This window comes from Hibiscus syriacus, unplaced genomic scaffold (genome assembly GCF_006381635.1).
Source record: "Hibiscus syriacus cultivar Baekdansim isolate YM2019G1 unplaced genomic scaffold, ASM638163v2 tig00111330_pilon, whole genome shotgun sequence".
NCBI lineage: Eukaryota > Viridiplantae > Streptophyta > Magnoliopsida > Malvales > Malvaceae > Hibiscus > Hibiscus syriacus.
The window spans coordinates 9,440,876-9,452,011 of record NW_024063059.1 but is presented as its reverse complement, the minus strand read 5'-3'; the positions used below and the strand labels follow the sequence as shown (position 1 = coordinate 9,452,011).

Genomic DNA, 11,136 nt, shown 5'->3' with positions numbered 1-11,136 from the left:
ACTCCACCTTAATTATATGATGATCTAACTCCTTTCTTTTTTTGATAATTCTCTATCAAATTCTTTCGTTTAGCTAAGTGGTAAAAATTAAGAACTACATTACCCTTATTAAGCTGCATAAACTCGTAATGTAGAACAGTTTCTGGTTCACTACTTGCTGCCTTTACAAACTTGTCTAGACCTTCTCGAGTTCCATTATCAACTGTTGAAAAGGTGTTCGTAATGATTAAGATCAGTCCTGTAATTTAGAATGGATGCAGTCTAAAGTAACATTGTGCCTATAACTTATCCATCTATGGCTTATGAATTTTGAAGAGATCTAATTAAAAGTCAATACGAAACTCTCTGAGGTTATATTCGACTATCTAAGGAAGGAAGCTGTCCGATAGCAATTGTTTATATGCTTAAAATTGTCATTGGAAATCACAAAAAATAGGATATTCCATTAAACCACTCAACTGAAGAGTTTAGAGAGTTTGCAAGTTACCAAGAGATGAACCTGAGATGAACCTGAGATGAACCTGAGAAAGTGTGATCACGTTTGCATATGGAAAGTGTAAGAAGAAAGAGTTGCTTTGTTGAACAGGACTGAGAAAATTGCAGAGAGAACCGAGAAGCATAATTAACTGAAATGTAAATGTAAGAATCTAACTTAAAAAAATGACATGTAAATATACATTTGATGGGTCAAAACGCAGGGACAATAAATAAATATGCACAAGAAACATAATTAATTCAAAAATAATCAAGACTTAAATAAAAGATATAACAAGCCAAATGTGAAAAGATATAACAAAAAAAAATTAAACATCAAGGACTAAAACATAAAGCTCGTGAAATAAAACTACTAAATCTAGAATTCAAACAACCATTAAATGGGGACCAAATTATATTTCCTCAAACATGGGCATAGCCCTACAACAAATAACCCATAAGGCATAATATGAATACCTTAACTCTATCCCAACTCACAAATTAATGGTACTTTGATGGCCACACTTAGGGCTGTAAATGAGACGAGACAAATCGCGAGCTATTCGAGATCGACTCGATCAAGACTCGATAAATACTCGGATCGAATGGACTCGACTCGAGCTCGACTCGAGTTCTTAACGAGCTGAAACGAGCTACTCGATATTCGACTCGAAAAGCTCGTGAGCAGCTCGAAAATATAATATATTAAGATTTTATTTAAAAAAATAAATTAATAATAATAATAATATTAATATTATGTATTGATTTTTTTTTAAAAAATACAGTAAGATTTCATGTATTTAAGGTTCATGTTCGAGTTAGAGTTTGAGGCTTCAATTGAGTTAAGTTTAAGATTTTTTTTCATTTCGAGCCTTTTCGAGCTACTCACGAGCTTCAGTTCAGGATTTCGAGTTCGAGTTCGAGTCGAGCTTGAAAATTTTAAGCTCGTGAGTTTTCGAGTCGAGTCAAGCTCCATTTCCGAGTTTTCGAGTCGAATCGAACTCCATTTCAGAGTTTTCGAGTCGAGTCGAGCTCAACAATACTCGAACTCGACTCGGTTCGTTTATACCCCTAGCCACACTAAAACATTGCTTTGGCTTTAGAAAAACCCTAAAGTCGTTTTATTACTTCTCCCACAGCCGCTCAAAAGAAAGAAAAGGGAGTCCCTTGAAACTCTCTCAGGAGCTAAAGTTTCAAAGAGATCGACCACCACTCCACTTTGGGATGATTTTGAAGACCACCACCTTTCTCCATTTGTTACCAAAGACTCGTTACATAAGAAATGGAACACGATGGTTCTTCTTAGCACCAAATCATTTCGAGTCAAGTTAATAATCTCGCTCATCTCTACTTAAAATAAAATAAAACTAACTCTAATAAAAGAAATATACCTTTGAATGGCTTTGGATTTCTTCCACACATGAAATTTTAGGATCCTTAAGTTCGTTAATCAATACAATTCAACACGCATATGCCAGAGAATTTTACAAAGCTTTATAACTAATATTAATCTAAAAACGATATGTTCAAATACACTGGCATTCTTGGATGGAAAGCTTTCTGATAAGGTTTTTCAACCAAAGGAGAAATATATGCTTACTTCCTTCTACTTCACCCGTTAAAACAAAGCCTAGTTCAATAATTTAAAGTGTTTTTCAGCTTAGATGGAATCTAAAAAGGATATGTTTAGAGATTCCAGTCAGTTAACTAGGCAAATTACAGCATAAGCATTTATGCCATCCATTTTTCGAGATGAGAGATCCACGTTGGCAATGCTAGGAAATCACGGTAGTGTAGAGTGGTTACCTGCAGTTTAGTCCACCGGAACCTCAACTTCCATCTTCAAACCGGAGCTTCCAAGAATGTGCAAGAATCTTCAAAGCGAAGTGAACCGAAACCAGAGTAATCCTAAAAGCACTGATCATTTATGTACAAGCTCAGATTATGCATCTAATGTCTTAAAACTGCTAATGAGATTCCAAATTCCGCAGTACCATAATGATTTTTTCATTGTAAAACAAACAAAATGACGATAAAAAAACAAAAAAAAAAAGGAAAACGAGAGTTTTAAAGTTTCTGAGACCTCCACTGAACATGTAACCAAGAGCAGCGAACGATCCTTTGTTGTACACGGCGCAGGCAACGGTCGTTTCACGTCGGCCTTCGGTTTTGGAAGGGTCGATTAGCGGCAATCTTCGGCGGCAATAGTTTCAATTGCAAGCCCGATGTACTGAAGATGGTTTTTCAGCGTAGAGCGTGAATGGAAGAATTAGGGCTAGGTCGGATGAAGAAATTTGGGGTTTCTATAAAACTTTGCGGCATTTTTAAACCAAACGCCACAAAAGCTCTTAAATATTGTAGCGTTTATTACTACAAATGCCACTAAATTACAGAACTATTACGGCGTTTACATAAAAACGCCACAAAAGTATTTATTCTTCCGCGGCGTTTCTACACAAACGCCACTATATATGAAACATATTGCGGCGTTTGTGGAGAAAAACGCCGCAACAAGCCATATTTATAGCGACGCTTGTATAAAAATGCCACTAAAGAAGTACTCTGTAACGGAGTTTGTTGAAAAAACGCCACTATGGATAAATCTATTGCGGCATTTCTGGAGACAAACGCCATAAAAAGTCATATCTATAGTGGCGTTTCTGGAGACAAACTCCACAAAAAGTTATATCTATAGCGGCGTTTGTATCCAAAAATGCCTCTAATTACCTTTATTTATATAAGATTAATTGATTTTAAATATTTCATTTCTACTCTACATAAACTAAATTTACTATCATGTAGTTTTATCTAATTAACAACAACCATGCATTTTAATTAACACATAAGTTATGCATAAAAATACTCCTTTACAAAATACCTTAAAATTTAGAAACATTAAAGTTTTGCATAAACAGTCTTAACCATATTGTTCACTAGAATTTAGTCTCCATTGCTCCTTCGTCAGGAAAGGACGTAAAAAATAGTTTTCGTTGTTTGACGATGCATCGTTAAGTTGTTCCTACGTGTAAACTCTATATGGAGAAAATCTTCATCCATTTCACCAAATAAGTCCCCTACCTCTGGTTCACTAAGAAGACTCCTTGCGCGCTTCAGTGCTTCACTTGAAACAGATAACGACCTTCAACCTACAATATCAAACTTGATTGGAGGTGCCTTGGGAACTGAATCAAACATTAAAAAAATTTAAATAGTAGATACAAACGTTTACTTGGAGTAACAGTAGTGGTAACGTCGTCTTCATTGAAGATAGATAATGCTTTTGCAATTTAAGATTCTTGCAATGCCACAGAGTTACCAAATTCGGTTATAAACATCGGGTATTTATCCATTCCTCTATCATCGTTCTCAATAAGTTTCTAACATCCTACATGCGTAAGATCTATGAAATTTGAGAGTACAAAATAAAAATATAGCGGCAAAAACTTCCACCGATTATTACCTTTATGTAGGAGATCGGCCATGGAAGGGTATGGAGCAATAGGAGTTCCTTTCGGGTCATCATCAAGTTTCAACAGCATGTATGGACCGTTAGCCTCCCAACGATAGTTTGATCCATCATCAGAGCAAATACGCCACGTAGACATTTCGACGATAATTTCTCTTACTCAAGGCAACACCTGCTATTTGTACCACAACCATTTGTTCGGGTTTTCAAAAGCTATTATTTTCTTATTTAAAAGCTATTATTTTTCTATTCGTAAGTAGAAAAACACTGCTCCCAAGCAACAAACCAGTAAAACACTATGTATAAATTGCTAACCTATTCGAAAGCTATTATTTTTCTTAATTACGTTAGCTTTATGGGTTTTCCCCATTTTCAAAATACCAACAAAACATAAATGAAAAAGTTCAGTAGTGAGAGAATGGATCAAACCGTGTAATCGTGAGATAACTGTTCGCCGATGAGAGGGCCGATTTGGTCGCCGGGACAGACAGAAGACGACGTCGCTTAGAATCGTCTGAGGGAAGTTGTTGTACCAGAGAAATCCCTTTTAGGGAAGCAGCGTTGAAATGATTTTAGGGATAGGGCATGAGAAAAAGGTGGAGCATATATTTATCCTTTGGTGGTGTTTTTTAAAAAAACGGCACTATAGTACATGTTTTTGTGGCGTTTTTATAACAAACACCACTATTGATGATCCCTTTTGTGGCATTTTTATAAAAATGCCACTATAAACAACCATATTGCGGTGTTTGTAGTAAAAACGCCGCTAAATTACTACTTTATAGCATCATTTTTTGTACAAACGCCACTATAAACAACCTATTTCGGCGTTTGTCTGATAAACACCGCTAAATTACTTCTGTATAGCAGCGTTTGCGGCGTTTGTATAAAAATGCCGCTAAATTACTTATGTATAACGACGTTTGTTTGACAAATGCCACTATAAACAATCCTGTTGCGGCATTTGTATAAAAACACCGCTAAATTACTAATATATTGCGGCGTTTGTTGAAAAAACGCGACTAAAAACAAGTCTATTCCGACGTTTTTGCAATAAACACCGCTAAATTACCAATTTATTTCGGCGCTTGTTGGAAAAATGCCGCTAAAGTATCATTTTGTAGCTTTTGGATTGTAAACACCGCTATATGTTTAAACTTTGTGGCGTTTACACTCCATACGCCGCTAAAAACGCTGGTACATAACACATTTTCTGTAGTGAACCGGAAATATTTTAGTCGAGATTCATGAGTTTGGGGATATTTTCTTATAAAACAACAATCATATTCAGACTCCACGTGTCAAAGCGAGTCTCTCAGTACAATTTGGGATCAAACAGTTGTCGATTCGGAAGGCCGAGGGTGTTCGATGATGACGAGAAGGGACGATGATTATTTTAAATCTTTTTAAATTTAATAATAAAAAATATTATTTTTTTTATTTATTTTAAATTATTACTATATTTAATAATATATAAAAATACCATTTCATAAAATAATAATAATAAAATAATTTATAGTGACCAAAACAAGAGTAGTTCGAAAAGTTTACTGAGAAAATTGAAAAATTTAAAAGTATAACAAGTAAAATGAGAGAGGGTAAATTTCGATGATGAATGATATAATTTACCCAAACAAAAAAGGATCATGTATAAGTTACTTTAGAGTAAACTACAAGTTTAGTATTTAGTATTTGATTATGACTTTTATTTTATTTGTCACTCAACTATTTTTTTAAAAGTTATATCTAACTTTATGTTTTGGTTTAAATTTGGTCACCTACAATTAAAAACTTAATAGAATTATTGATGTGAACTTTTTTTTTATTTTTTTAATAATAATGTGTTATTATCTTATGGTGACACGTCAACATCACCTTTAATATTTTAATAGTGAGTGACCGAAATAGAACTAAAAGTAAATGTTAGACATAATGTTAGACATAATTAAAAAAAAGATAGTTGAGTGACAGAAATGAAACAAAAGTAACAATTGGGTACTAAACATGTAGTTTACTCTTTACTTTGAAAGTTCAAAGAATATCTTCCTTTTCCCTGATAGCATCTGCTTCTTTCAATCATGTTCCTGTGGTAGACAGAAGGCGAAAGCAAGGCAAAGCAAAGTCATAACATCAACGAAAAAAAAATATCCCAAACACCCAGAAATTTTAATCTCCTACTGTACCAGATTCTGACTTGGGGCTCTCAAAGAAAGTGATTTTGGAAGATCTAAGAGCTTTGGGAGCCAATACGTGCCATCTCATTATCTGGACGTTTGAACTACTACTCTTTCTTCTACCTTCAATAATAGCTTTCTTTTTTCTTTTCTTTTCTTCTAGTCTGCGGTAATATTGCTTCTTTGATTGATTCTTTTATCTTAGGCTAAGACCTATTAGAAAAGACTTGGAATTTATCTCAATTGATGTGTTATAAGCCTGTTCCTTTGAAATTTTGACTCTATTTTTCCTTACTTTGACCGTAACCAAAGCGAAGTTTGCATCTTTGTCTTGTTCTCTAAGTAATTCTAGTCAAATTCTTGGATCCTTTCCTTAATTGATTCTTTGGGGGTTTATCATAATTTCTCTGCCTCAAACAAAAGGGTCTCTTTTTTTATGTTCTTTGTTCCCAATTGTATAAACAGATCTCTTTATTTCCGAGCCTCCATGATTGCAGAGAAGAAGAACAGTCCCAAGGGATAACATGTTACTTAGAAATTAGGTGATTTATCTAAGGTAATTAGAAGCGTTGTCGTTTTGACATTGTTATGTCCGGGGCTGCGAGGCAGGGTGTGGAGCATGTAGACTTGCCTAAAATGGAGGCAAACCCTAAACCCGGATGTTGCAACCCGGTTAAAAAACCAGGACCCGTCTCAATGGATCATGTTCTTTTAGCATTACAGGAGACTAAGGAAGAAAGGGATTTAAGAATTCGAAGTTTGTTCAATTTTTTTGATGCAGCCAATGTGGGATTCTTGGATTATGCTCAGATTGAAAAAGGTCTGTCAGCTTTGCAGATTCCGGCTGAGTATAAGTATGCTAACGATCTGTTGAGAGTTTGTGATGCAAACAGAGATGGGCGTGTGGATTATCAAGAGTTTAAGAGGTATATGGATGATAAGGAGCTTGAACTTTATAGGATTTTTCAAGCTATTGATGTGGAACATAATGGCTGCATTTTGCCTGAGGAGCTTTGGGATGCCCTTGTTAAGGCTGGTATGCTATTTTATCCTCTTTTTTTCTTTTAGTTTATAATGATGGAGGGATTTTGTTTTCTTTAGCTTTTTTTCTCTTGCCTTCACATGTTTGCCTGGTTTGGTGATTGCGGTTGATTTAGACATCATAGAGTTTGCATGGTTATTTGCTTATAATTGGTGAAGCTGTGATCTTTTTAATTTCCCTTTAACTAGTAGCATTTGCAACCATTGGTTTTGTGCATTATGTAATTCTGTATGGGTTTTCCAGAGAATTTGTTACCTTTGTATAGAAGTCTTTAGATAATTTACTAATTGTCTAACTTTTTTTTGGAGGCTAGTTGCTGTGATTAAAACTATTATAGAAAACAGCTATGAACAACGATGGATGACTGTAAAGCATTTTGGTGTCAGATTGCTTTGATTTTGTGGTGTTCTGGTGCTTAAATCCTTGTTTTGGGGTGGAGGTTTTCAAATACATGTTTGAATGAGACGGTCCTTGGGCCAATGAGATGCTTTTTATCTTATTTAACTTAAAATATGAGAAATAGTTAATGCTAACCGGCACTAGCGGATCCACATGTATGCCCACCCTGAAATCCAAATTTTCTTTGGTAGTTACCTATTTTACTGATGTTGCCCACCATGAAATTTATTATTGCCTACCCTATTCAAATATTTTGTAATATTGACATATGCGTGCCCACCCTCAAAAATATTTCTGGATCCGGCAGTGCTAACTGGATCGGATCATACATTTACCCGGAATGACATAGTTTGTTTAATACTTAAGTAAATGGTTTGGATTGTACATTTACCTGGCGTGATGTGGTTCCTTTAGTACGTTCTCTCATGTACTCTCAAAACTTACCTATAATGAAAGTTTAATTGAATGTCACATGCATGCTGTCAGATGTCATTGTGTTTTAACAACTTTTCCATTGCACATTTGAGTGGCCAATGGAAGTAAAGAAAGGTAACCTTGACCTTGGAGATCATCATAGAGTAACAAGAGCTGTATTTTAAAATGTAATATCAGACATGTGGCTATCTTATGTGCATTGTCATTGTGCAATGTGTTTCTTTCAAATTTTCTCAAGGGAAGGTTATGAGGTAGAATAAAGCTTCACATGCATATTAGTTTTCTGTTGAATGGTTATATTTAACCTATCTTATTTCAGTTCTTAAATTGATAATCAGACACCTAGGTGTTGTATGAGCTTTAAAGCACGTTTTACACAATCTAAGGAAAGTTTGTCTCGCTTGATATTTGAGACATGTCTGGTCGGTGTGTCAGATTATTTGGCTTAATAGTGGAGATGATGTCTTCGTTGTCTAAATTATGTGCCATTTAGTTCTGTTGGATGTTTGAGACAGCATCTTCGTGGTCTATATGTAGCCATCTATTGGTATTCTTTTGTAAGGAGAGAACATGTCACAGACTTGGACTTGTGCATGTTCTTGATGAATATTGTGCTTTCTTTTTCTTTTTCTGAATCATTATTTGGGATTTTCAGATTTTGGAAAACCATAGGTTTGCTTCTATGATAATCGACCTATGGTGTGCTTTGTGGAAGTGCTTCCTTTGTGAGTTTTGCTGTATCCAATGGAAATATATGATTGTTCCTTTGCATCATGATTCCTCAGATTTAATTCTTATAAATGTTTCATGTGGAAGGGGTGATTGTATACATGGTTGCAATTAAACAGTTGTTTTCTTCTCATTAGCCCTGGCAGTTTGTATTTTGCAGGGATTCAAATTGATGATGAGGAGCTTGCTCGATTTGTAGAAGATGTCGATAAGGACAATAATGGAATTATAACATTTGAAGAATGGAGAGATTTCCTTCTACTTTACCCTCATGAAGCTACCATTGAGAACATTTATCATCATTGGGAAAGGGTTTGCCTTGTAGATATCGGAGAACATGCTGTTATTCCTCAAGGCATTAGTAAACATGTCAAGAGAAGCAAATATTTTATTGCAGGAGGAATAGCAGGAGCAGCTTCTCGCACTGCAACTGCTCCTCTAGATCGCTTGAAGGTGGTTTTGCAAGTGCAAACTACAAGTGCTAGTATTCTGCCAGCTGTAAAGAAGATATTGAAGGAAGATGGTGTGTTAGGGTTTTTTCGAGGTAATGGATTAAATGTTGTGAAGGTAGCCCCTGAAAGTGCCATCAAGTTCTATGCATATGAAATGTTAAAGAATGTTTTAGGAGACAGTATGGGGGATAAGAATGGTGATATAGGAGCCAGTGGGAGACTTATTGCTGGTGGCGTGGCAGGTGCAGTGGCACAATCAGCTATCTACCCAATGGATCTTGTAAAAACTCGGTTACAGACTTGTACTTCTGAAAGTGGAAGGGCTCCAAATCTGGGGAAATTAACAAAGGATATTTGGGTTCAGGAGGGACCTCGAGCGTTTTATAAAGGTCTTGTGCCATCTCTTCTGGGGATTATCCCGTATGCTGGCATTGACCTTGCTGTCTATGAGACCTTGAAAGATCTCTCAAGGACATATATTCTCGAAGATAGTGGTACATTTCTGTCTGCTGCTTTTGTCACGCTTGCTTTTGTTTTGGTTCCTTAGTTTTTCGTTAACAAGGGAGCTTCTTCTGGACTCCTTTTTTTTCTGTAGAACCTGGTCCTCTTGTGCAACTAGGCTGTGGGACAATTTCTGGAGCTTTAGGAGCAACCTGTGTTTACCCTTTGCAGGTTATTAGAACGAGGTATGATCGTAACGTGTACAAGTCCATTGTTTTTGGGCAATTTCGGTTCATCTGCATCATCATATATGGATTTCGGTATTTGTATCCACTTTTTTAATATATCTGGTTATTGCTCCGGTGTAATCCTTTTTCTTTTCAGACTGCAAGCTCAACGTACTACCTCTGAAGCTGCGTATAAGGGAATGTCCGATGTATTTTGGAGAACCTTTCGGGATGAAGGCTATGGAGGTTTCTACAAAGGTCTCTTTCCAAATCTTCTCAAAGTTGTCCCAGCTGCAAGCATTACTTATATGGTTTATGAGGCTATGAAAAAGAGTCTAGACCTGGACTAAGATCAGTCCCGAAGCACGTAAGCGGAAGTAGAGATAATGAAGAATATAGTAAGATAATAAGATAATTAAACAAGTAAACATTGATTGTTTTGAGTTATATGATAGATGATAATTCCCCTTAAAAGAATGGGGTGCATGGTTTTGTCACATACAAATTTTTCACCGAGGCTTATGGAAACAAAATGTTGAGAATCGGATTTATATGGCATAATGTCTGACTTCCAAGCTTATAGGTATGGACATATGGTACTATTCGTTGTTTCTTCTTTGGAATCTATTGTTGATCACGTGTTTTGATATGGTACTATTCCAAGTTTACAGGTTATAATAAGATTGATCATGTGCCTATGTCTGGTGTCCGTATTTGACGTATTTGTTGAATGTGACGTTTCAAAGTTGATTATATGAAGTAGAAGTTGCCCACTTGTTGGCCTTCCATCCACAATTCTACATGAAAGAAACTGGTTAAAGCAGCCAGACATGAAAGTGCCGCAGGGTTTTTTTTTTGGGCCCAATAGGGCAAATATTTGAATTAATTAGTCCAATAGGGTAAATAGGAATTAATTTTGAGATTTACGATATTTGTTACGGTGTTCTTAGAACTTATTTCATCAAAGTGATGAGTTTTAATAAAAAATATTTTATTCGATCAATTCGTTTGTTTAATTATTTAATTATTTTCATTGGAACTCGTCACGTCGAGGTGATGAGTTCCATTGAAATAATATATTTTTTCTATTATGAGTTTTTTATATAAAAAAATAAAACTCATTATGCTAAGATGACGAGTTTTGTATGTCATACTGAGGCTTTATTTAGTTTAAAGTATTAAATGCTTTGATGTTTTATATAGTTGGGCACTGAAATAGATATTATAATAGATCAAAACAACATTACATTAAGAAGATAAAAATAACAAAATTAACACATTACGTTAAGTGTATAAA

The 11,136-nt window shown here is 35.3% G+C and overlaps 1 protein-coding gene across 1 annotated transcript; it reads left to right on the top strand.

Annotated features, from left to right (window-relative positions):
- Positions 1-6,066: 6,066 nt before the first annotated feature.
- LOC120158823 (calcium-dependent mitochondrial ATP-magnesium/phosphate carrier protein 2-like) lies at positions 6,067-10,391 on the top strand. The gene is made up of 4 exons (XM_039169566.1): positions 6,067-7,150; positions 8,880-9,665; positions 9,767-9,857; positions 9,997-10,391. Exons 1-4 carry the CDS (start codon positions 6,703-6,705, stop codon positions 10,187-10,189), a joined length of 1,518 nt encoding a protein of 505 aa, XP_039025497.1. The 5' UTR covers positions 6,067-6,702; the 3' UTR covers positions 10,190-10,391.
- Positions 10,392-11,136: the final 745 nt, after the last annotated feature.

What these genes read in the sequence shown, in the direction of transcription:
- LOC120158823 (XM_039169566.1), top strand. Translation starts at nt 6,703, where the DNA reads ATGTCCGGGGCTGCGAGGCAGGGTGTGGAGCATGTAGACTTGCCTAAA. An exon ending in GGATGCCCTTGTTAAGGCTG is followed by an intron (nt 7,151 to 8,879) that starts GTATGCTATTTT and finishes TGTATTTTGCAG; the next exon opens with GGATTCAAATTGATGATGAG. An exon ending in TTGCAGGTTATTAGAACGAG is followed by an intron (nt 9,858 to 9,996) that starts GTATGATCGTAA and finishes TTTTCTTTTCAG; the next exon opens with ACTGCAAGCTCAACGTACTA.